Below are 27,087 nucleotides of genomic sequence, written 5' to 3' on the forward strand. Positions count from 1 at the left end.
AAGCAAAAGGAATCTTTATTTGTGGGAAAGCGAGGGTAAAGTGAGAAACCAAAGAGGGAATGTGGTCTTAAAACAGGAAGGAAGAAGATAAGCCTTGTGGTTTCTACTGGGATGTTCTGGGTTCAGCTTGTGTTGTGACTGGTGCTTTCTTTCCATCCTCTAGTGGCCTAGAAGATGAGCTCTGTTGAAATCGTTGATGATGATGAAGAAGGTAAAAATGATGCATTCTTGGCATTTTATCATTCAGTAAAATGCATTTATGTCCATAGAATAAAGTTTACTTAAGTTCTTCAGTGTGGTAGAGATTGGGTGGCCTTGGGAACACAAATGGCATGGGTTACTATAGATTTGGGGTTAATTATGAATATGGACCTCATCTGTGGGGGTTGTATTTTGAAATCTAGAAACAGTATGTCAAGGAATATTCTGCATAATTTCCATTAACAAAGCATTTGTTCCTTAGTTCTCTTTTACAGGCATTTGCACTGTTTAGGAGCCCAGTTATACCTAAATAGCTCTTAAAACTCTTTTATCCTGTAGCACTAGTAGCTCTCAGAAACATGATGGCAGATAACGGCCAACGGCCCATCCAGTTTGCCCATCTGCAGGAACTATGATCTCTTCCTCTCTCTAAGACAGTATCTTGCAAACTTTACGGCTGGTGGCACACTAAATCTAGTGCTCCAGCAGGAAGGCACCCGGAAGTGCACGGATGTTTGACGCGATGATGTCACATGCGTGTGTGGAGGCCCATCTGGCCGCAACCCGCTTCGGTGGAGGGATCCAGGAGGTGTGGGGAGAAGAGGAGAGACGCTGGCCAGTAGGAGAGTCATCTGCACCGGCTGACTTCCTACAGGACGTGCCTCTTGCCACGAGTCAGCTGGTGTGGACAACCCTCCTCCTCGCTAGTGTATCGCAGCACACAGTTTGCGATACACCTCTAAGAGATCCGCATGTTGCAGAAGGAATCCACTCTGGATTTTTCACTCTGCCTCTAGTACTTCACTGGGCTGTTTAGCTCCCTCTACAGTTCTTTCCTTCTGCATGCATGACTGCAGATACGTTTGTTCTGCTCTCCCCATTTTATTATTTTTAATTCAGTGTAATTGAACAGAACAGCATTTGCTGACTGTCCCCTCTTTAAAATTAATAGGTACTAGGAGATCTACTATTTTTTTGGCTATAGCACCCCAGATCTGGAACAATTTACCAATTTATTTATGTGGTGAATCCTCACTGGAAAAATTTAAAAGCTCTTTAAAAAGTTACTTGTATAAGGACGCATTTGAGACATAGATAGCATAATTCAACTAGCATTAATGCTTATGCTCTAATACATAATTTTAATCAGACTTTACGTATAAGTCACAATCTCCTTTACCTTCTCCTCTAGGCTTAGCCATGCTATCAAGATTATTTTTATTACCCTCCAGATGGTTTTTTTTCCCCTAAATGTAACTCTATTTTCTTTAAAGATTGTAGTTTACCCTCCTTTCCTTTTTTATTAGTAATTATTTGTACGTATACACTGTGGGGCTCATAATAAATAAAAAAAAAGTCTAAAAAGTGGCCTAAATGGGTACTTGGATGATCAAAAAGCCTGATCATCCAAGTATCCATAATCAAAGCTGGTTTTAGACGTATCTAAAACCAGCTTAGGCCTTTCTCCTGCCTCTAAACACATAGAGTGAAAAGAGGCGTTTTAGAAGAGGAGAAAGGGCGGGAGGTGGGCCGACCTAGACCTAGGCATGCAGCAGGTATAACCAAAACTTTAGGTAGGTTGCCTAGTCGGCACTTATACGTTTTGACTTAGACTAAGTCAAAACAGGTATAAGTGCCGCAAAGGGGCCGCTGAGCTGATTGTGGCTGCTGCAATCAGCTCATTGGCCCCAGCAACCTGCCTACCCCCTACAGCAATGATCGCGGCAGGAGAGATAGCTCATCTCCTCTGCTGTGATCCACCCTTCCCCCCCCCCGGCAACGATCAGGGCAGGAGGGAGCCCAAGCCCTCCTGCCCTGGGCACCCCCGAACAGGATCGGGGCAGGAGGGAGCCCAAGCCCTCCTGCCCTGGGCACCCCCAAACTCCCCGACAGGATCGGGCAGGAGGGGACCCAAGCCCTCCTGCCCTCAATGCAAGGGCCCCCCCGAAGCCCAATTGTCCCCCCGCTGACCCACGACCCCCCACCGACCCGCAGACCCCCCCACCCCCTCTCCCCGTACCTTCAATAACGTTGGTCGGCTGGCCTTAGTACCTGATTGGCCCAGGCGGCTCCAATCCCGTCCACAGGTGGGGCCTGAGATGCCTGGGCCAACCGGAATAGGCCCAGTAGGCTTAGGCCCATGGGTCCAACCAGATTGATTATATGGTATAAGTTTAGACGTAATGGTGGTCTGGGCGTTTAAACAGCTGAACGTAGAGGCAGGCCATTATCAAAAAAAAACCTCCTTTTCCCTGCTTCTACTTTCAACGTTTAAGACCTTAGGCCAAAAGGGGACTTAGACGTTTTTTTTTATTATGCCCCTCTGTACGTTTATTTGTATAAAATTGTTTTATTTTTTTTGTCTCCTAATTTAAACTGTCATATGCATTGAAGTACTTGGCATTGCGTGTACAACAAATTTTTAATAAACTTGAAACTTCCCTTTTCGGGTATTTTAGTGCTTGGAGCAATTTTTAAAGCTCTGCCTGCTTGAAAATTCACAGACTTCGGTCAGTAGCTGACAGGCCAATCCCACTGGGTACCTGTTAGCCAGCCTGCATAGTTTTCTCCTGAGATGAGGGCTGTCCCTGATGTGGTCTCACCTTCTGTTTATCAGAGGTCAAGCGCAGGCTGTTAGGTACCCTTAGGAGGCTCGCAGGGTGCCAGCTGCGTCATCACGCCTCTGCCCCTACCAGTGCGCATCTGGTGGTCTGCATGGTGGAAGTGTGGTCAGACATGGGAATTTGACTGGCTGGCAGCCTGAAGACCAGCTTTCCTGAACTATTCCTAGTATTGTGGCAGTGAATTTTCTATTCAAGCTTCTGTGAGAGAGCTGAAAGCAGGCTGCAGCATTGATACTGTCAGCATGCTTTGCTCTCTCGCTGGACTCTGCACAAGAATGCCTTGCAAATCCGTCTACCTTGGACTCAGGTACTCAAGCATTTTCCCTATCTGTCCCGGTGGGCTCACAATCTATCTAACGTACCTGGGGCTATGGAGGACCGAGTGACTTGCCCAGGGTCACAAGGAGCAGTGTGGGGTTTGAACCCACAACCTCAGGGTGCTGAGGACATAGCTCCAACCACTGCACCACACATTCCTCCAGCGTTCAAGCAGACTTCCTAAGCAGACAGACTCTAGATCCAGGCGAGTGAGTCCTGTGCCCAGAGGCATTCCAAGCAATAGTGGGGTGCTGGATGAGACCCTGCTTCGACCTCATAGTCACAGCAAGAAAGTAGATTGCTTCTTCAGTCAAAGATCTGAGCTCAGAAACAAGGGGCTTAATGCTCTGGTACAGCCATGGCCTCCGGAGATTCTCCCATATGATTTTTCCTCCTGGGCCGATGATCGGTCAGGTCATTCGGAGGATCGTGGCTTATCTGGGTCGTGTTATTCTGGTGGCTACAGATTGGTTTCGCTGACCATGGGACACAGATCTGATGAGGCTGTGCAAAGTTCACAGCATTTGGCTGAGCGTCTATCTGGCCTTTCTCATGCAGGGTCCAGTATCCATGGAGGATCCGGGTCACTTTGCTCTTGAGCGCACAGCCTTAGGGCATGAGGGATATTCTGTCCTGGTTGTTGATACTCTTCTGAAGTCTAAGAAGTTGTCCATGGTATCGGCCTACACTAAAGCATGGAAGGCCTTCCAGCATTGGTTTGCCCGGGACCGGGTGGACCCTTATTTAGCTCTTGTCTCGCAGATTCTTGCCTTTCTTCAGGCTGGTTTGGATAAAGACCTCACTGTGGCTTCTCGTCGGGTCCAAGTGGGCCGAGCTCTCCTGTTTTAGATCCTGGGAGTATCGGTCTTCCTTGGCATCTCCTGATGTTGCTAGATTTGTGAAGGAGGCTATTTGTGTCCAACTACCGGTTAAACGCCCTTTCCCTTCCTGGGACCTTATCTTGGTTTTGTCTAGTCTTACCAAGGCTCCTTTTGAGCCCATTCGAGATGCTACCCTCTTGGACTTGACACACCATGGAGAAATTGCTTTTGGTTTGCAGTTGACGGCATTTCCTTAGCCTTGCACAGGTCTAGTCTAGTTCTTCATTAGCTTTGGGCACCACGCTGCAGTATTTTGCTTTATTGCTCCGGGTCTTTGATCCTGTATGTGTTTGCCTTCTGTGTTCATGCTCTGTTTCCCTGGAATTCTGATGGGTTCAGCATGCTGTTAATTTACTTTACTGCCTGGGACAGCCCATTTTTCACTGAGCCTCTACTCTGTTTTAACTTATCTGTTGTCTTGTGCTCTGATATTTTTATATATCTTATTTTACATTTTATATTTTAGTCCACATATGGTTGCTTAGTAGATATGTTTTGTTCCATTATTCCTGCGTTTGGTGAACTTTTATTCTATTGCATTCGAGTTGATCCTTTGCTCTATGATATGCTTTGTGGTATTTTGCTGCTTTGGTTCTATTGATATGCATTTTGATTAATCCTTTGCCTTGTAATATTTCTTTTATTGACAATTGCTCTGTAACATGCTCTGAGATATGCTTTTTCCACTTGCACCCTTGTTTTGTGCCTTTTCTGATGTCCTTTTAGCATACGAGCCCTGTCCTTGCCTGCCCTGTGTCCTGTTCCTGCCCGCCCTGTCCCGGCCTACCACTATACCACCAGAGGGGGGACAGGGTACAGAGCCTGGCAGGGAGTGAGGACAGGGTGCAGAGCCTGGCAAGGAGTGTGGGCTTGGGTGCAGAACCTGACAGGGAGAATTTGGTTCAGAATAGGTTTTTTTCTTGTTTTCCTCGTCTAAATATAGGGTGCATCTTATGATCAGGTGCATCTTATGGAGTGAAAAATATGGTATGTTTGCCTGCCTTTCAGACAACAGGTTCCAAGTCACAGGACCGCCTGTTGAAGAAAATGGATTTGCGCAGAGTTCTTTTCGTCTGTATTTACGAACGAAGACACAACCAACTTACCGGAACCTGAGCAATTCTTCAATGGAAATGAAGCAGAAAAATTAACATCCATGGAAGTGAGCCTTGAAGATGTGCGCAGGCAGATAGAAAAACTAAAAACTGACAAATCCCCGGGTCCAGACGGAATCCATCCAAGGGTTCTGAAGGAATTAAAAGAGGAGATAGCAGAACTACTGCAGCAAGTTTGCAACCTATCCCTGAAAACAGGAGTGATACCAGAGGATTGGAAGATAGCCAACGTCACGCCCATCTTCAAAAAGGGATCAAGAGGTGACCCGGGAAACTACAGACCTGTGTGTCTGACCTCGGTTCCGGGGAAAATGGCAGAAGCGCTGATAAAAGAAAACATCGATGAACATTTGGAAAGAAATGAACTTCTGATACCAAGCCAACATGGTTTCTGCAGGGGGAGATCGTGCTTAACTAACTTATTGCACTTCTTCGAAGGAATCAACAAACGGACGGACAAAGGAGACCCCATAGACATCGTATACCTAGATTTCCAAAAAGCCTTTGACAAGGTGCCTCACGAGCGTCTACTCCGGAAACTGAAGAACCATGGGGTGGACGGAGATGTGCATAGATGGATCAGAAACTGGTTGGCGGGTAGGAAACAGAGGGTAGGGGTGAAGGGCCACTACTCGGACTGGAAGAGGGTCACAAGTGGTGTTCCGCAGGGCTCGGTGCTCGGGCCACTACTATTTAATATATTCATAAATGATCTAGAAATAGGGACGACGTGTGAGATAATAAAATTTGCAGACGACACCAAACTATTCAGTGGAGCTCGGACTAAAGAGGACTGCGAAGAATTGCAAAGGGACCTGAATAAACTAGGGGAATGGGCGACGAGATGGCAGATGAAATTCAACGTTGAGAAATGTAAAGTACTGCATGTGGGAAGCAGAAACCTGAGGTACAACTATACGATGGGAGGGATGTTATTGAATGAGAGTACCCAGGAAAGGGACTTAGGGGTAATGGTGGACATGACAATGAAGCCGACGGCACAGTGCGCAGCGGCCGCTAAGAGAGCGAATAGAATGCTGGGTATAATCAAGAAGGGTATTACAACCAGGACGAGAGAAGTTATTCTGCCGTTGTATCGGGCGATGGTGCGCCCACATCTGGAATACTGCGTCCAATATTGGTCGCCGTACCTTAAGAAGGATATGGCGATACTCGAGAGGGTTCAGAGGAGAGCGACACGTCTGATAAAAGGGATGGAAAACCTTCCATATGCTGAGAGATTGGAGAAACTGGGTCTCTTTTCCCTGGAGAAGAGGAGACTTAGAGGGGATATGATAGAGACTTATAAGATCATGAAGGGCATAGAGAGAGTAGAGAGGGACAGATTCTTCACACTTTCAAAAAATAAAGAACAAGAGGGCATCTGGAAAAGTTGAAAGGGGACAGATTCAAAACAAATGCTAGGAAGTTCTTCTTTACCCAACGTGTGGTGGACACCTGGAATGCGCTTCCAGAGAATGTAATAGGGCAGAGTACGGTACTGGGATTTAAGAAAGGATTGGACGGTTTCCTGCTGGAAAAGAGGATAGAGGGGTATAAATAGAGGATTTCTGCACAGGTCCTGGACCTGTTGGGCCGCCGCGTGAGCGGACTGCTGGGCATGATGGACCTCAGGTCTGACCCAGCAGAGGCATTGCTTATGTTCTTATGATATTTGGCGGTCACCGAGTTTTGTCTCTCTGACCATTTGTTTGTTCTGATTCAGTTAAGCGGGGCACTCCCGCTTCCAAGGCCACAATTTTCAGATGGATCCATAGGGCCATTTCATCAGCTTACATTCTGAGTTTCCAAGTTTATTACATATTTGATATACAATCTATCAAAGGTTACCTAGACAGTTTACAATACTAAATTTTAAAAAGAAAGTTGAGGCATTCATAGTTAAAATATCAAGGACAGATCAGACAAAGACATATGGTAACAAAGGGGCCCGTGGGTAAAGATAAGTAAAGTACATCGAGATAAAATCAATTAAAAGGGGTGGAGATAACAATAGGGAGGGGATAGCGCTTCTTAAAAGCGGTTCTACCAGAAGTGTAGCTTCTTTGTGGGCCGAAACTAGAGCTGTCTCCTTTGTGGAGATTTGCAGAGTGGCAACGTGGTCTTCTCTTCACACATTCGCCAAGTTCTAGCTTTTTGGGAGACTGCTTTTGTACGTCCTTACTGTCTAGAATGTCTCACCTGTTGCACTGGAAAGGAGATGATATACTTACCCTGGTAAGCTCTTTTCCAGTAGATAGGTGAGACATTCTAGACTCCTACCTGTCCTTCCTGTGCCTGCTTATAGTTTTCAGCTTCTGCAAGCTGATTCTTGGATGCCTGTCTATCCTTGAGAGCTGAGAAGAATTTGTATATATGTTTCAATTTATTGGGGAGTAGTTTCTGTGCTCCTTTGAAGCCTGTGTTGTAATTTAACTTTAATGTTGAGTGCATTCTTGAGCAGAACAGTTGGTTTGAGCCTGTTGCTACAGGTGCCTCTACTTCACGTGTATTGGGTGGCTCTTTGTACTTGGGTACTAACTGTAGAGGGAGCTAAACAGCCCAGTGAAGTACTATAGAGGCAGAGTGAAAAATCCAGAGTGGATTCCTTTTGTAGCATGCGGCTAAAGGGAAATAACCCTATTGTCTAGAAGAATGTCTCGCCTATCTACTGGAAAAGAGCTTACCAGGGTAAGTACATAATGTCCTTTTAGATGTCTGAACCTCTTACAATTACCCTTATATCCCTATTCACTCTTATTCTCTGCTAGAGGTTCTAAGGTCTAAGTAAATAGTGGGAGAGATTAGGCACCTCTGCCAAGTCCCCCTACCCCAGTGTCTCTCAAACATTTTTAGCTCTGGCACACTAAACGGAGCAAATGTTTTTTGTGGCACATTATAATTGAAATTACCCTGTTCCCTGAAAATAAGACCTATCCCCAAAATAAGCCTTAACATGATTTTTAAAGATGCTCCTAAGTTCAATGCGGTGAAGCCCTAGTTAAGATCGACCCCCAAAGCCCCCCTCCCCTTGAATGTACCCAACACTCCCTGACTCCATCCCTGACACTAGTGCTACCTGATTTGCTGAAAAAATTGAACTCGTCGATTCAGCAACCCCCCACTCCTGCTGCTTTAGGAGGTCTCAGAGTGGAGGTATGTTAGTCTCATGGTGGGAGGGTTGGTGAGGTTCTGCTGCACAGGGGATTGGAGGGAGGGATAGAAAGATGCTGCACAAGGGGATGGGTGAGAGGGGAGGAAAGAGGATGAATTGGGGTGGAGGAGAGGAAGGGACAGATCATTGTTGTACATGAAAAAAATAAGACATCCCTGAAAGTAAGCCCTAGTGTATTTTTTAGACCCGAAACTAATATAAGACACTGTCTTATTTCGGGGAAACACGGTATAAAATTGAAAAACCAACAAAAAATTATAATTGAGAGTTATTTATTTAAAGTTCCTTAAGCTACGTATGGATAATTGTAACATCGGTGAAACAAAGTAGATAAAATAGAATTACTAATCAATGCAATGGATTTACTTGTTTTTGAGTTCAAATTAACTCAAAATGCAGCTCGATAGTCAACAAGCAAACACACATTTCATCATTCATCTGCAGTCATTCTCTTTTTTTTTTTTTTTTTCCATCTGAGCTGAAAATCCAAGTTCACAAAGATAAGAAGATCCAAACAGTAACAAAGCCTTGATTGCTTTGTTGCTCAATAAAATTTAATCTAAAATTCATTGCTGTTAGTTTTCAAGGTCCAATCACGTCAAAGAATAATGCTTGTCTGGGCAGTTGTATCCTTATGCACACAGACGCTCATAACATTGACAGACTCTTGCTAATACAACATACGTGGCATCTATTCTAGTGTCAACTTCTGAAGGGAATTTGTGAGAGACACTGCCCTACCCAAATAGATAAAACGATTGCAGATTTTACAAAATGTTGCTGCTAAACTTATATTGGGGGGAAATAGATTTGATCATGTTACCCCATTACTACGAGAACTGCATTCGTTGCCAATTGAGGCAAGAATTGAATTTAAATCTTGTATTTATTTTTTTTAAATTTTATATGGGTTATGTCCAGGTTATTTGATGGCTTTGATAACACTATATCAATTAACTAGGTATTTGCACTCTTCCCGAGAATTGTTATTGGTAATAGCATCTTGTAAAGTTTGTAGATTGCTGTCATCGAGGAAGAGAACCCTCTTGGGAAGAGCTGCAGAGTTTTGGAGTTCTCTGCCCCGTGAAATAAGAAACTTAACTAATATCAGGTCTTTTAGAAAAGCAATAAAAACATGATTAATTCAGAGATATTTTTTGATTAAGTAGGTGGATATTATGATTATATATTAAGATGTATTTAATGGTTTGGATTAACAACATTTAACAAAAATTGCCTGAAAATATTAACTGAAAATGAAATACAATGTAAATAAATCAAATTCAATAAAGTGATGGGAGAAAAGACCTCATGGCTTAAACATTCACCTTGTGGGAGGGTTTGGCCAATGACTGAGACCGAACCCGTGTTTTGAAGTGATCTTTAATTATTTTGTCCTTCTGTGAGGTCTTAAGGTGTACAGTCGGGTACAGTGGGTATTTTTCTGTCCCAAGAGGGCTTATAATCAGAGTTTGTACCTGTTGCGATGGAAGGTTAAGTGACCTTGCCTAAGATCACAAGGCAATTCAGTGGGATTTAAACCGGGATTCCCTGGTTGTCAGCCCGTTATATTAATCATTAAGTGGATGCACAGAACAGCCAGAGGTTAGTGAATAATTGCAGCTATACGTGATCCTTAGATGTGATGGTAGAACCTGAAATCTGGCAAGCAGATGAAACTGTTCTTGTGCTTCTTATCTACTGTAATTCTATGATGCTTTGAAAAGGTCCATCATGGAGAGCCACCTGCGGCTCCTAGGTTGGTGAATCTGCTTTCCTATTTCACCCAAGCTTACTTCTCTGTCTTCTCCAGTTACAGAAGTGAAAAGCGGCTCTGTGAAAGTAGAAGCTGACTTTCAGGATGCCGTTCTGGACTGCTCCATCATGGCCACAGCCACTGAAGAGCATCTCTGGGAGCCCCCCCTTTCAACCGGCCTCGAAGACCTCAGCAAACGGAAACAGGCCCTGCTGACAGGCAGTGAACCAGGCACTCCACTTAACATAAAGAAGAGGCGAATCATCCCAGAGGTGAGTTCAAGGGCATGGCAGTGATCACCGGGCCAGTATCAGCCCAGGCAGCTCAGTTTCCTGAAATGCACATCCTGGCAGGATTTGTAGGTGGCAGACTGCATTTAGCAGAGCCTCAGACACTATTTTTTGGAATTGGGGTTATTATTATGTGACCATTGTTAGTAAGGAATTTTTCCATTTTTTAGGTTATCGGTTAAGTAGTTCAGCAAAGATAGTGCTGCTTTCATAATTTCTGGGGGACATGAATCCAAAATACAGTATGATTTTGAGTACTTGTTATATAATTTGATATAGTTATTACATTCTAAATCTTGAAAGGAACTCCAAATCATGTCATTTTCTTGTATGTTAGCTATTTGATGTTCATATGTGTCATTTGTCGAACAGTTATTTCTTAGGTTTTTAATTTTTGAATCGAAATGCTGTGCTAAATCATTTGCTGAAGATAGTTTGATATTAAGCACCAGTTGAGTGTAGGGTGTGGTGTTAAATAAATTTGTAACCAAGTTGAACAGCTCTTTTGTATTGGTTCTTTTTGGGCTAGTGTTGGATAAGTCGATTATGGAAGAGTAAAATGTTTTATGTTTTTCTTTTATCAGTTGTTTTATGTTGGCTCTCTGTCAATTTTCCTGTTTTTTTTCCAGATTCTTTCTAGTCTGACTAGTTGTTTCATTTTGTTATATTTATTCGAGCAGCTTTTGTTGTTTCGTTTAGGGGCAATTTTATCTAAAATGGATGTGCTAGTTTTCTTCCAGTGATCCCAAAAATTGACCCCTTCTCCTATCTCCGCTTGTAGTTCGTATTGTGACCAATATTCCTCTGGATTGATAGGACCCCTTGTGAGATGTTCTCTTTTTATCCTTTGATGTGTTTTAGATTTTAAATGAGTCCAGTTTAATTTGAAATAATAAGTAAAATGGTCGGATCAGATATTGTGGCACCAAGTACCGTCAGGTAGCGAGATGGAAGGGTCTAAAATCTCCTTTGTGGACACAGCTACCACGTCTAAGTGATGGCCTTTTTCATATGTTTGTGTGGGTACAGGGAGAGTATAATTAAGCAAAGATAGGAAGTTTTTAAAATCTTTCGCTTCTAGGTTGTCCTCTTCATCAAAGTGTAAGTTTATGTCTCCTGCAATAATATTATATGAAGGAGTAATTGAATTATGCAGAACAAATTCACAAAAGTTCTCTCTGGCTTTTGGCCAGCTTTTCGGTGGAACATAAAATAATATGCAAGAGAGGGATTCTTCTAGTTCCTTATTGCTGATTTTATAGGCTAATATTTCTAATTGATTGGTCATTTTGGAATCTAGTAGTTCAAATTCAAATCCTTCTTTAAGAATAATTGCTAATCCTCCCCCTTTTCTTCCATCATGATTTAGCGTAAGAATTTTAAAATTATCTGGTAGAAGATCAATTATTATTGGATCTTCTTCAGACCGTAGCCATGTTTCCATTAGAAAAAGACAGGCTATTTGCTTGCTGATGATCCAGTCTTTAATTACGAAGGGTCGGAGTAAAGGGACAATATTCTGACTGGCGGGGAGTCACGAGCGGTGTGCCACAGGGATCGGTGCTGGGGCCATTACTCTTCAACATATTTATCAATGACCTGGAAAAGGAGGCAAAGTGCGAGGTTATAAAATTTGCAGACGATACCAAACTGTGCAGCAGAGTTAGATCTAGGGAGGAGTGTGAGGACCTGCAAAGGGACCTGGACAAGCTGGAAGACTGGGCAAACAAATGGCAAATGCGCTTTAACGTGGAAAAATGCAAGGTCATGCATATAGGGAAAAAGAACCCGTTGTTCAACTACAAATTGGGGGGGGCATTGCTGGGAGACAGCAGTCTAGAGAGAGACTTGGGTGTGCTGGTGGATGCATCACTGAAGCCATCTGCGCAGTGCGCAGCAGCCTCGAAAAAAGCCAACAGGATGCTGGGCATCATAAAGAGGGGCATAACAACCAGGACGCGGGAAGTCATCATGCCATTGTATCGAGCGATGGTGCGTCCACATCTGGAATACTGCGTTCAATATTGGTCGCCGTACCTCAAGAAGGACATGGCAGTACTTGAGAGAGTCCAAAGGAGAGCAATGAAACTGGTAAGAGGGCTGGAACACTGCCCATACGCCGAGAGGTTGGATAGGCTGGGGCTCTTCTCTCTGGAAAAAAGGAGGCTCAGGGGAGATATGATAGAGACCTTCAGGATCATGAGGGGCATAGAGAGGGTGGATAGGGACAGATTCTTCAGGCTGAAGGGGACAACAGGTACGAGGGGGCATTCGGAGAAACTGAAGGGAGATAGGTTCAAAACAAATGCAAGGAAGTTTTTTTTCACACAAAGGGTCGTGGACACCTGGAATGCGCTACCGGAGGAAATGATCAGGCAGAGTATGGTACAGGGATTCAAACAGGGATTGGACGGATTCCTGAGGGATAAAGGGATCGTGGGATACTGAGAGAGGTGCTGGGATGTAACACAGGTATAGAAAGCTAACCAGGTAATAAGTATAGAAACCCAACCAGGTCGTGCATGTGCAAGACCGGAGGGTTAGGACTTCAATGGGAAGATAGGACTCAATGGGAAACCAAGGTGGCAAGGGGGCCCCTTCTGGATTCAGACAGGTCGTGACCTGTTTGGGCCGCCGCGGGAGCGGACTGCTGGGCAGGATGGACCTATGGTCTGACCCGGCGGAGGCACTGCTTATGTTCTTATGTTCTAACAGATCTAGTATTAAGATATGCACAGGGAACAGAGGCGGATGTGATAGGTTTGGTAGGTGTAGTGGTTCTGATAGGTTTTACATCCCTTATCCTTATGGCCAGCCTCAGGTGTTGACCTGCTTCTAATTAGTGGAAGGCTAGGAGGTGCGTCTACCTGCCTTCCCTGAGTTTTCTGCCTGAGATTGTATTTAACTTTGGGACATTATGTTCTGGCTTAACTTCCCTTTTCCGAACCAAACTTGGTTGTTTAGCCTTCCCCTCCTGTTGTGTCTCTAATATACCATATTTTTCACTCCATAAGATGCACCTGACCATAAGACGCACCCTAGATTTAGAGGAGGAAAACAAGAAAAAAAACATTCTGAACCAAATTCTCCCTGCTCTGTATCCTATTCCCCCTCTGGTGGTCTAGTGATAGGCTTGGACAGGACACAGGGCAGGCCGGGACAGGGCACAGGGCAGGCATGCCTAGTAGCCTAGTGACAGGCAGGCTGACCGGCAGGTCCCAAACCCCCCCATATACCCCCCCGTATTTTAAATAATCCCCATACCCCTGAACCCTTTAAATCATACCCCATAACCTTTTAAACACCCCCCAGTACCTTTTGTCCCCCCTACCCTCCATTGTGTGGCTGCCAAAAAATCCAAGAAATTAAGTCAGAATATACAAATAAGAGATACACAAAGAATGAAAAAGCTAGATAGTGTGCATGATCCCCCAAAGAGCCCCAGCACAGAAAAAAACAAAAACCAACCAACAACCATTGGGGGCAAAAAAAAAAAAATACCCCGTACCTTTTAAAATCCCTCTCGTCCTCGCTAGATGGCTCTCATACTCAGGTCAGGAGCACGGATTTGAAGAGCAAGCGTTACGCGCTCCCATTTGGGCCCGCGAGTCCTGCGAGAAATGACACCACCATTCAGAAAGCAGCAGCAAGCCCAACCAGGAGCGTGTAACGCTTGCTTTCCACATCCGCGCTCCTGACCTGAGTAGGAGAGCCATCTAGTGAGGCAGGGATACCGCTGGACCACCAGGCTGTTTAAAAAAGGTACTAACGATGACAACGACAGTAGCGGTGCTGGGGGGTGTTTTGAAAAGGTGTGGCAGTGGTGCAGGGGGGGTTTGAAAAGGTGCGGCAGTGGTGCTGAAAGGCAGAGGGGGAGTGTTTTGAAAAAGTGCGGCAGGAGGGTGTTTTACAATGCTAAGGGGAGGTACAAATTTTGTATCTTTGCTACATAAGACTCACTGGGATTTCCACCCACTTTGGGGTGGAAAAAAGTGCATCTTATGGAGCGAAAAATACGGTAAATGGGAAGTGTTATTATCCCAGGACAAGCAGGCAGCATATTCTTAACGTATGGGTGACGTCACCGACGGAGCCCCGGCACGGACACTTTTAACTAGAAAGTTCTAGTTGGCCGCACCGCACATGTGCGGGTGCCTTCCCGCTCGACGGAGGAGAGCGTGGTCCCCAGTTTCTTCGTTTCCGCGGAGCAAAGAAGACGCATGTGTTTTCAACGGCTGTTGAAATCTCTGTTTTTGCCTTCCCGCTCGCGCTATTTTCTTCCTTTTTTTGTTCTTTTTCCTTCGGATTTCATTTTTCGTTCTAACTTGCAAAAAAAACCAAAAAACTTTGTTTTTTCTTTATTTTTCGGGCCGGCCCCGGCGGAGCCTGTTGCCACCATACAGGCCTCCAGTTTTGATTTTGCGGAGGCCGTGTTCCCCTTCATGCCCCCTCAGCCGGGCTTTAAGAAGTGCCAGCGGTGTGCACGCCCGATATCTCTCACTGACCCGCACAATTGGTGCCTACAGTGCCTGGGTCCAGAGCATCGGGCTGACACCTGCACCCGCTGTGCTACTCTTAAAAAACATACTTTGAAAAATAGACAGATCCAACAGAATATCCTTTTCGGTACCGGATCTGCCATGGAATCGGCAGCGCCGTAAGCGGCGCCGCAAAAGTCGGCACCGACTACTTCGACGACGCCTGATCCTTCCTCGGGGTCGCTGGCACCAGGTAAGCCGGCTAAGAAGCCTTCCACTTCCCTTAAGCGCCCTCCTGCCACACCGGCGACGCCGGTCCTCCCGGCATCACGCCGACCCCGCAAACGCTCCGCCCCGATTTCGGTGAGTGCCTCGTCATCGGCATCCTCATCGCCGGGGCATGGAGCGGCACCTATGGTACCGACAAAGAAAAAAGCGGTACCGGTGCCCCCTCTGGACGACCGCATTGCGGCTATACTCCAAAGCCAATTGCAAGAGCAATTGCAACAGCAACTCCAGCACTTGTTGCCCGCAATTTTGGCCCCACTCCTTCCGGTACCAGACCGGCCCGAGCCTCGCACCATACCGCCGGTGTCGACACCATCGGTACCGTTGAACACCTCCATGCCGGTACTCGCGGCTGAACCACTTAATCCTCCAGTACAAACACGCTCTGATGCCGACCCTCCCCGACATCGAGACCGACACTAGTCCCCCCGAGACCAGGACCGGCATCAATCTTCCTCCCCCGGTACCGTCTCGATGCGCTCTGGCAAATCTCTCTCTAAGACTCGCCACACTGAGCCGTCCGCACCACCGTCCCATCCTGCGCACACCGACGTCAGGGACCCGGACTTATGGGAAGAATCCCCACCCGGTACCGATGATGAGGCTTCCTCAACGGACGAGGAACCATCGATGGTCGATACCAGTTCCAAACCTGAACAGTCCTCATTCACAAAATTTCTCAGGGAAATGTCGGCGGCTCTGTCGATCCCTTTGGAATCCGACTCTAAGAAGTCCCAGGCTTTCCTGGAAGCCCTGGACTTCGAACAACCTCCCAAAGAATTTTTAAAGTTACCCGTCCATGACATCTTACGGGAAACTTTTTACAAAAACTGGGAAAATCCTCTCACGGTACCGGGTGCCCCTCGAAAACTGGATAGTTTATACAGGGTCATTCCTATCCCGGGGTTCGACAAACCTCAACTACCCCATGAATCCCTTCTAGTGGAGTCCACCTTGAAGAAAACCCAGAGCTCCAGTGTTTATGCCTCCACCCCTCCTGGCAGAGAGGGCAGAACAATGGATAAATTTGGCAAGCGCCTTTATCAGAATTCCATGCTTGCCAACAGGGCTAATAATTACACCTTCCACTTCTCCTTCTATATGAAGCATTTGGTGCAACAACTCTCCTCCTTACAAAAGTACATCCCTGAGCGTAAGATCCCGGTTTTCCAACAACAAATCTCCAGTTTGCTCCAACTCCGGAAATTTATGGTGCGATCCATTTATGACTCTTTTGAGCTGACCTCTCGAGCATCTGCCATGGCTGTTGCCATGAGGCGCTTGGCCTGGCTGAGAGTTTCTGACCTCGACATTAATCACCAAGACCGCCTGGCTAACGCACCTTGTCTTGGTGATGAACTATTCGGGGAGTCCCTGGACTCAACTACCCAGAAACTATCAGCACACGAGACCAGGTGGGATACCCTAATCAAACCTAAAAAGAAGACTCCACCTGCTCGCCCCTACAAACAGCAGTCTTCCTACCAACGCAGGTTCTCGGCCAGACCTCTCAACCCGCCTCAGCAACAACAGCCTCGCCGGCCTCGTCAGCAACACCAAACTCAGGCACGTTTACAGTCTCACCAACCTGCCAAGCCTCTCCCACAGTCGAAACCATCTCAGCCCTTTTGACTCTTTTCTCCAGGGCATAGCCAGTCTCCCGCCATCATTGCCTCTTCCTCAGCCGATAGGAGGCCGCCTTCAACTCTTCCTCAACCGTTGGGAGGTCATTACATCAGACCTGTGGGTCCTCAACATCATTCGCCACGGCTACTCTCTCAACTTCCAGACTCTTCCACCAGACAATCCTCCCATAGAGTCTGTTTCTCACTCCTCTCAATCCCCCCTCCTCCTGAGGGAGGTCCAATCCCTTCTTCTTCTCAATGCCATCGAAGAGGTACCCCCAGACCAAAGGGGTCAGGGATTCTACTCCCGCTACTTCCTGGTTCCCAAGAAGACAGGAGACCTCCGTCCCATCCTCGATCTTCAGAACCTCAACAAGTGTCTGGTCAAGGAAAAATTCAGGATGCTCTCCCTTGCCACGCTTTACCCTCTTCTCTCTCATCACGACTGGCTATGTTCCCTAGACCTCAAAGAGGCCTACACTCACATTCCAATCCATCTGACTTCACGTCGCTACCTCCGATTTCAGGTACAGCACCACCACTATCAGTACAAAGTGCTACCCTTTGGCCTCGCATCATCGCCCAGGGTGTTCACCAAGTGCCTTATTGTGGTGGCGGCCTTCCTCAGGTCTCACAACCTCCAGGTGTTCCCATACTTGGACGATTGGTTGGTGAAAGCTCCTACGTCTCCGCTTGTGCTACAAGCCACTCAACACACCATCTCTTTCCTCCATCTCCTGGGATTCGAGATCAACTACCCCAAGTCACATCTCCTCCCCACACAGCGACTTCAGTTCATTGGTGCCGTCCTCGACGCCACTCTGATGAGGGCGTTTCTCCCCTCAGACCGCCAACGAACCCTGCTCCATCTCTGCCGTCAGGTGCTCCTTTGTCGCTCTATTCCGGCTCGGCAAATGATGGTCCTCCTGGGCCACATGGCCTCGACAGTCCATGTGCTTCCTCTGGCACGACTCCACCTCAGGACACCTCAATGGACTCTAGCCAACCAATGGTCACAGACCACGGATCCTCTTTCTCATCCCATCTCTGTGACATCGTCTCTTCAGCAATCTCTTCAATGGTGGTTGAACTCCTCAAATCTTTCCAGGGGTCTACTCTCATCTACCCCCTCACTCCATGATCATAACCACAGATGCCTCCCCCTATGCATGGGGAGCTCACATGGGAGATCTTCGCACCCAGGGACTCTGGACCCCTCAGGAGTGTCAACATCACATCAATTTCCTGGAACTCAGGGCCATGTTCTATGCTCTCAAGGTCTTCCAGCACCTTCTCTATCCTCAGGTTCTTCTCCTGTGCACAGACAACCAAGTCGCCATGTACTACATAAACAAGCAAGGCGGCACCGGATCTCCCCTCCTTTGTCAGGAGGCCATCCGCATCTGGACCTGGGCCACGGCCCGCAGTCTCTTCCTCAAGGCTGTCTATATCCAGGGCGAACAGAACTCCCTGGCCGACAACCTCAGCCGCATCCTTCAACCTCAAGAGTGGACCTTGGATCCTCCCACACTCCACTCCATCTTTGCTCTCTGGGGCACTCCTCAGGTGGACCTCTTTGCAGCTCCTCACAACCATCAGCTGCCCCAGTTCTGCTCCAGACTCTACTCTCCTCATCGTCTGACCCCAGATGCATTCCTGCTCGACTGGACGGATCGGTTCTTCTATGCCTTTCCTCCACTGCCTCTAATGTTGTGGACGCTATTCAAACTCCGCAGGGACAGAGCCACCATGATTCTCATCGCTCCTCGGTGGCCTCGCCAACACTGGTTCTCTCTCCTGCTCCAGCTCAGCTCCAGGGAGCCCATTCCTCTTCCTGTATTTCCTACTCTACTTACACAGCAGCATCAGTCTCTACTGCATCCCAATCTGTCCTCGCTCCACCTAACAGCTTGGTTTCTCTCAGGCTGACCTCTCCAGAGAATCTGTCTCAGCCTGTCCGTCGTATTTTGGATGCCTCCAGGAAACCGGCCACCCTCCAATGTTACCGTCAGAAGTGGACCCGGTTCTCCTCTTGGTGTCTACTTCATCATCACAATCCCACCTCATTGGCGGTGGAAATTGTACTGGACTATTTGCTTTCTCTCTCCGACGCTGGCCTCAAGTCTACCTCAATCAGAGTCCATCTCAGTGCCATCACTGCGTTTCATGAGCCTGTTCTCGGAAAACCTCTCACGGCTCATCCCCTGGTTTCCCGGTTCATGAGAGGCCTCTTCAATGTCAAACCACCGCTGAAGCCTCCTCCAGTCGTCTGGGACCTGAATGTGGTCCTCTCAGCCCTCATGAAACCTCCATTTGAGCCTCTTGCCACAACTTCACTCAAATTTCTGACATGGAAGGTGCTTTTCCTCATTGCCATCACCTCTGCCAGGAGGGTTAGTGAGCTGCATGCACTGGTTGCTGACCCATCTTTCATGGTTTTTCACCATGACAAGGTGGTTCTGCGTACCCATCCTAAATTTCTTCCCTAGGTGGTCTCGGACTTCCACCTCAACCAGTCCATTGTATTGCCTGTCTTTTTCCCTAAACCCCACTCTCATCCTGGGGAACAGACGTTACACACGCTGGACTGTAAACGTGCCCTGGCATACTACCTTGACCGTACCAGAGCTCACCGCACGTCACCTCAGCTCCTTCTGTCCTTTGACCCTAACCGTTTAGGTCGTCCTGTCTCTAAACGAACGCTTTCCAACTGGCTTGCTGCCTGCATTGCGTTCTGTTATGCTTGGGCCAGTCTCTCACTGGAAGGTGCTGTCACGGCCCACAGGGTCAGAGCTATGGCTGCTTCTGTGGCTTTCCTCCGCTCCACGCCCATTGAGGAGATCTGCAAAGCTTCCACTTGGTCCTCAGTTCACACATTCACTACTCACTACTGTCTGGATGCCTTCTCCAGACGGGATGGGCACTTCGGCCAATCTGTGTTACAAAATCTATTTTCCTAATGGCCAACCATCCCTCCTCCCTCTCTGTTAGCTTGGAGGTCACCCATACGTTAAGAATATGCTGCCTGCTTGTCCTGGGATAAAGCACAGTTACTTACCGTAACAGGTGTTATCCAGGGACAGCAGGCAGATATTCTTACGACCCACCCACCTCCCTGGGTTGGCTTCTTAGCTGGCTTATCTTAACTGGGGACCACGCTCTCATCCGTCGAGCGGGAAGGCACCCGCGCATGCGCGGTGCGGCCAACTAGAACTTTCTAGTTAAAAGTGTCCGTGCCGGGGCTCCGTCGGTGACGTCACCCATATGTTAAGAATATCTGCCTGCTGTCCCTAGATAACACCTGTTACGGTAAGTAACTGTGCTGTTTCTGATTTCTTCTTTGGCAAATGTCTAGGCTTGGCAATGGGTAGAGAACAGCTAGTATTTGGCATTTCTGAGTGAAACTCAGAGTTCACAGGGGCTTCCCTATGACAGCGTGCATGGGTAAATATTCATAGATGGACATAATAACTCTGAACACATGTGCATAACTATGCATCAGAAACTAGGTTACCAAGAGAAAGGAAAACACAGCTAGGATTTACCACTGAGCTAAACACCAAGTGTGATAAACACCACCCAAGGCAATGAAGAATGCTGTAAATCTGCCTAACTAAACCCGGCTGAACCATTGAAGAGCATGCCTGCTCACCAATGAAAAGGAGGAGCGTCTCCAACCTGATGTTTTCTCTCCTGGGCAGTGAGCCAGAGCCTTTCCATTCTGTAGGGGTCAGACTAGTTACGACCCATTGCAGGTATCAGTTCTTGGAATGATGCAAGCCAGCACCAACAGCTGTCAATCCTTTGATTACCAGAGGTGAAGTTACGCTCTGGTTGGATACAATCTCACTCTTCGTCTCTCTCTAGAGCAGGAAGGCACAAGGAGACTGTTCATGGGAATTTTGTTTCAGGGCAGCTCAGGAAAGCACATAAGTCTAAAGAGAGACTCTTCTCTTGACTGCCTTCCCCTGTAATCTTTGCTCCAGCACACAACTTAATGTTACCTCCTCCGACTCCTCATGAATTCTGTCAATACTGACCAAGTCCTTTGGTCTTCTTGTCTTCTCCTTCCCGCTACTGAAGTCTCTGGCCAATCAGTGTCTCGGTTAACAGGGCATTTGCTGGTCAAATACCTAACATCCACCAGTCTCTGGCCAATGTCTGATGTCAACATAAATTGCTCTAGAGAGATAAGAATGCCGGGCACTGGCTGTTACAGTTCCAAACTGGAGACTTCTTATCTCACATTCTCTGGAAGCTAGGGGGCCCAGGTTGGTAAGATGGCCTAGCTGACAGAGAAGCAGCATGTAAAATTCCAAGATGCTGGCAGTTTGCGAAAATGATTCTTGGCATTACTAGGCCCAAAAGCTTTTTTTTTTTTTTTTTTTTTTTAAATGGTATTGCAGGATGGGTGATTTTCAAATACTCATTTATCTGGGTAAATAACTTTTGGAAACTGCCCTCATTATTTGTGTGATCCCCCCCTTCCCCAAAGTTTAATATTTAAAAGCTTGATATCTTGGAGTGGGGACACATTAAAGACCTGAGAGTTAATTTAGTTGGTGGGGGGGAGGCAAGCTTGAAGGTTCGCCTAAGGCACCCAGTATCCTTGCACCTGTTCTGTATGTAATCACACATTCCAGAGACAGTATGAGAGAATTAAGGGGCAGCTTGCAGGTGAAGATCATTAAGCCCACACACATCATCCGATTCTGCACCTTGATGCCATGCACTAAAATTCCAGTATAAAATAGTAATAGTAATACCATAGGCAGATTGTGAGCCCGCTGGGACAGATAGGGAAAATACTTAGAGTACCTGATAGAAAGAAATTGTACATCACCCTAAACTTCTCCAAGATACCGTCAGGTATCAAATAAAATCTTTTAAAGAGGTCACAAGAGAATAAATAAAATAAACTGATCAGAATGATCACAATTCCAATAATCCAAAATACATGCTTTTGGAATAACCACGTTTGTAGCGGCTTGATGAAACCCCACATGATTGTAGTCATGTCTTAATTCAACAGGAAGAGCATGCCATCAGTTTGGTGATAATATGCAAAACTAATGACAAATCTAATTTGTTAGAATGGTGCAGCCTACCAGATCTACTCCGAAACTGTAAGCATAAGAAAGTAGCATCAACATGCCTGTATTAAGACGTGACCACTTACGCCACATGCCATGCATTGTGCGTAACCTGTAATATTCTGTAAGTTATGCATAAGGTGGTACCACGTCTTATGCTACCTTATAGAAAATAGCTCGTTTGGGCACATGAGTAGCACTGACTGGTACATTTACACTTGTGCTCAGTTATAAAATTGCCTTACACACCTTCTCCCTTGAGCCCTTCCCGCCTCTGGTGGGATTTTCATTGTTTTCCTGGCTTTTCTTTTCACTATTTGAGCCCCCTGTCATGTCTGCTCTTTGGAGGTTAACAAACCAAAAACTGCAGGCTTTGTACATGATGCAGGCAGACTTTATTATGACAAGTAAATCTTTGATTAAAAACCTTTTACCAGGCAAGGGACCCAACACGGTCTGTGTTTCGTACAATCTTCATCAGGGGTCCATTTTGATAAAAGGAAAAGATATCAAAAGAATAGCCTTGGACAAATAGCGGTAGGTGACACACTGAAAAAACTGAGACGCTGGTGACATGCTGAAAAAGCCGCCGGCAGGGGTGGGCCTTCTAGCGTGTCACCTACCGCTATTTGTCCAAGGCTATTCTTTTGATATCTTTTCCTTTTATCAAAATGGACCCCTGATGAAGATTGTACGAAACACAGACCGTGTTGGGTCCCTTGCCTGGTAAAAGGTTTTTAATCAAAGATTTACTTGTCATAATAAAGTCTGCCTGCATCGTGTACAAAGCCTGCAGTTTTTGGTTTGGTTTGCTCTTTGGAGGTTGTCAGGCTGCACAACATTGTTGAAAATGGAGTTTGAAAACATTGAGACACTGAACTAATCTGGGGAATTAGGTGACTTAGAAAGACGGGAGGCTGGGTGGGATGTATTCTGGAGCTAGGTCCTTTTGTACAAGCTGCCATAGGTGAAGAGTAGTAGAGACGTAAATTCATGCCAGTGCAGTAACCACTGCCAGAAGTCACTTCCAAGGATTTAACTATTTGTGTTGGACACATTCCTTTTACTGTGTTGCTGTGGCTGTAGGTTTTTTTTTTGTGAAAACACAGCATGACTAACATAAAACTTATGTATTCACAGAGCCTGCTTTCCTGTAAAAAGCCCAGAGATGTCAACTCTCCTACACTGGGATGCCTGGACCAGTCGAGCAAGGTCGTAAGTTCCAGTACCATGTTCCTTGGTGATGGAGATGAGCCACCTAGCAGGATCACCACCACTGCTTCCTACAAGAAACCACTCTATGGCATCTCACACAAAATAACCGAAAAGAAAATCCCACCCGGGCCAGATCAATTTGCTGCTTACGAAGTTAGCAGCGCTGGCAGCCCCTCCCCTCTCCGTATGCTGAATGACCAACGCAAGCGAGACTCTGCTGGTAGTGCTGTCGCGGCCGCTGAGGCTGATCCCAATATCTTTACTCTGATCCAGAAGATGTTCTACACTCTCAACGCACTGAGCTCCAACATGTCGCAGCTGCACAGCAAGGTGGACCTCCTGTCCCTGGAGGTGAGCCGGATCAAAAGAAAAGTGAGCCCAGTGGAGCATGTGGCTGAGTTTCAGCCACCCCCCGAGTACCAGCTGACGAGCACAGAGCTGAAACAGGTGTTGGATCAGAGTGTCTCGGCTGGGGACCTTGCGTGCCGGCTGTTGGTGCAGCTCTTTCCGGAGCTCTTTGGTGACGACGAGTTTGGGCAAGGCTGCAGCACGTGTGGCTTCCCGGGGAAGAAGAAGCTGGAGTCCCTGCATTTGCAGCTCATTCGGAGCTACGTGGAGGCCTGCTATCCATCGGTGAAGAGCACCCAAGTTTGGCAGACAGAGTGCCTACCACAGGTCAATGACTTCTTCAGCCGCTTCTGGGCCCAGAGGGAAATGGAGGGGGGCCAACAGCAGGGCATCCAACAAACCGCTTTCTATCAGACTGAGGAAGTGGACACGGTGCACTTCATTGAGGACAAGGAGCAAGAGGAAGCTCTGTCCTTGGACCAAACCAATGTTGGCATGTTGGACTATACCCTGGATGCCCAGGATCTCAGTGACTTCTTAGACGAGGCTTCCTCGCCGGGGGAGTTTGCAGTGTTCCTGTTGCACCGCCTCTTCCCTGAGCTTTTTGATCAGCGGAAGCTGGCTGAGCGCTATAGCTGCTACGGAGGCTCAAAGAAGCTCCCACTGGACCCTCACCGGCTGCAGATGATCCGCAGGTACAGTGAGATTTATTTCCCCGACGTGCAGGAGGAGGAGGCTTGGTTGCAGCAGTGCAGCCAGCGAATGGATGATGAGATGGAGAGCATCTATGTGGATAGCAGCGATTGTGAAGAGGTTCGAGATGACTGCTATGACTCTTCTAGCCTACCCGATGACGTGTCTGTGGTGAAAGTTGAAGACGGCTACGAATATGAACGACCTGGGCGCCGGTCCAAAAAGATATGGCTGGTACCAGTGGATTTTGACAAGATTGACTTCTCCCCACCCGACTTTGAGGTGCCTGAACCCGAATATATGCTGAGCAAGGAGCAGCTGAGGGGCATTTATGAGAGCAGCCTGTCCATCGGCAACTTTGCGTCTCGCTTACTTGTGCACCTGTTCCCTGAGCTCTTCACACACGAAAACCTGCGGAAACAGTACAACTGCAGCGGCTCACTGGGCAAGAAGCAGCTGGACCCTATCCGAATCAAGCTCATTAGGCACTACGTGGAACTTTTGTACCCAAGAGCCAGGAACGACAGAGTGTGGATGCTGGAGTTCGTGGGCAAGCTGGACGAGAGGTGCCGGCGCCGGGATACAGAGCAGCGGCGGACGTACCAGCAGCAGCGGAAGGTGCATGTACCAGGGCCTGAGAGAAGAGATTTTATGTCCTTTGAACTGAACCCAGACAGGTTCCGGGAACTGCTAGAAGGCCCACCCCTGCCGCCAGAGCGGAGTAGTAAGGACTTCTGCAAGATCCCGCTGGACGAACTTGTGGTGTTGCCCCCAGACTTTCCCGTGCCCTCTGCCTACGTGCTCTCTGACAAGGAGGTGAGGGAGATTGTTCAGCAGAGCCTCTCTGTGGGGAACTTTGCTGCCCGGTTGCTGGTGAGGCTCTTCCCTGAACTTTTCACCCCCGAGAACCTCCGGCTGCAGTACAACCATTCGGGGGCTTGCAATAAGAAGCAGCTGGACCCGGTCCGGTTGAGACTGATCCGGCACTATGTGGAAGCAGTTTACCCAGTGGAGAAGATGGAGGAGGTGTGGCATTACGAATGTATTCCGAGCATTGACGAGAGATGCAGGCGGCCCAATAGGAAAAAATGTGATATACTTAAAAAGGCCAAGAAAGCGAAGAAGTGACAGACTGAAACTTCAGGGACACTAAGTTATTGGTAGGACACGTAGAGAATTCCAGCTGGAAATGCTGCATTTTTAAATTTGTATTTTGTAAGACAGGAGTGGTGGGGAATGACTTGCTATGTACAAGAGATCCTCAACCCTGGCGGATGCCATTACATTAGGACACGGAACTTTTTAATGACAGAGTTGGCTACCTCTCTCTTAACCGATCAAAAATTTTACATTTTACACTCTCCCATTAAGACATTTTCATCTAGCTCCAGAGCTTTCAGATTTTTTGGCTTAAAACAAAATCATTTTATATAGATATGGCTGGAAGGCCCTATGGGTTCATCTAGTGGCTGTCCTCCCTCTCCCTAAAGTATATACCTCAACCATTCCAGAAAAAATGCTTCTAATCCTCCAGAGTGGAGAGTCCACCACATTCATAAATAATTGTAAAGTTAGAGCTCCCTAATCTCCCCATTCCCTAACTTACGCCCGAGGAGGTGTAACTGCAGGCATCTAAATGCTGAAGACTTATGTGGCGTGGAGGAGTGGCCTAATGGTTAGAGCAGCTGCAGGGTTGTGAGTTTGATTCCTACTGCAGCTCCTTTTGATTCTGGGGAAATCACTTAACATTTCAATGCCCCAGGTACAAAATAAACGCCTGTCTAAAATATGTAAACCACTTTGATTGTAACTCCACAGAAAAAGCAGTATGTCAAGTCCTTTACCCTTTACAGTGACATCATTGATGAGATTGACTCTTATTGGTGGAATGATGCATTATGACATCACAGAGACTGAAACTCTTTTCACTAGTAGTGGAGGAGTGGCCCAGTGGTTAGAGCAGCTTTTCTCAGCACCCTGAGGTTGCGAGTTTGATTCCCACTGCAGCTTCTTGGGACTGGGCAAGTCATTGCCCCATGTAAACCGCTTTGATTGTGTAAAGCACACAGAAAAAGTGGTATACAAATCCCAACCCCTTTACAGTGCTCTATGAGGTATGTGTGTGTGAGTCCCACTCATGTGTCCACCCCCCTTGCAAGACATATGTATTAGAGAATGACACGGGGACAAAGTTTTTCCCGTTCCATCTCTGAGAGTTCTTTTCCTGTCCCTGCCCCGTTCCTGCAAGCTCCGTCCTCAAAGTGTTTGAGCTTTGTGCAGTTAAGGCTGAGCTTACAGGAATGGGACAGGGACAGGGACAAATTTGTCCCCATGTCATTCTCTAGTATGTATATACAGGCTAGCGCTTAGGCAGGAGCTTGTCATGTGTACAAGTTATGTTTTTGCTGTTTCTCAACAACCACTTTGAATTTTAGCAAGAAATTTTACAAACTTAGTCATCATACTTACACGTCGCTATTACACATTTAATTTTCTTAAGCTATGTTGATACTGACATTTTAGCTTTACTAGTCAGTGATTTTTGTATGCTTAAAAATGTTCAAACCACAGTAAAATAACGTCATTCAAACAATACAATTAACAAAGCGTCCGAATTTTGCAGTCATTGCGAATGCTCAATGTCCACCCCCAGCTTTGTCACAGGCCTTTAGTTGCTTTGGGAAGTTCTTAACAGCTTTGTCGATCGATCCCTTTGGAAGGTTGACCCAGATCTTCTCCAGCTCTTCCGTGAGTTCAGTGGTTGTTTGTGATAGGCCTCCAGCATTGCTCCCCAGAGAAACGTCCACGTCACTGTGACGTCATTAACAGTAAGCTGGTACACCAGGTGGGGGGGGGTTCCCCCAAAATAATAGTAGTTTCCAACAGTGGAAACATTTTTGAATGTGCAAAAATCGCTAAAACATCTGTAACTTTGCCATGTTTAAAGATAATTTCATTCCACTTGGCACGTAAATATAGATCGTAAC

At 46.8% G+C, this 27,087-nt stretch overlaps 1 protein-coding gene across 2 annotated transcripts in view; it reads left to right on the forward strand.

Annotated features, from left to right (window-relative positions):
* Positions 1 to 25,975, forward strand: part of BEND3 (BEN domain containing 3) — a 39,681-nt gene extending 13,706 nt beyond the window's left edge. For both annotated transcript variants that reach the window (XM_033939810.1, XM_033939812.1), the window contains 3 exons: positions 164 to 211; positions 10,128 to 10,342; positions 22,985 to 25,975. In XM_033939810.1, coding sequence (XP_033795701.1) covers positions 175 to 211; positions 10,128 to 10,342; positions 22,985 to 25,228 — 2,496 coding nt within the window. In that variant the 5' untranslated portion in view covers positions 164 to 174 and the 3' untranslated portion in view covers positions 25,229 to 25,975. The remainder of the gene's footprint in view (positions 1 to 163; positions 212 to 10,127; positions 10,343 to 22,984) is intronic.
* The last annotated feature ends 1,112 nt before the right edge of the window (positions 25,976 to 27,087 follow it).

The sequence above is a fragment of the Geotrypetes seraphini genome, chromosome 3 (genome assembly GCF_902459505.1).
Source record: "Geotrypetes seraphini chromosome 3, aGeoSer1.1, whole genome shotgun sequence".
NCBI lineage: Eukaryota > Metazoa > Chordata > Amphibia > Gymnophiona > Dermophiidae > Geotrypetes > Geotrypetes seraphini.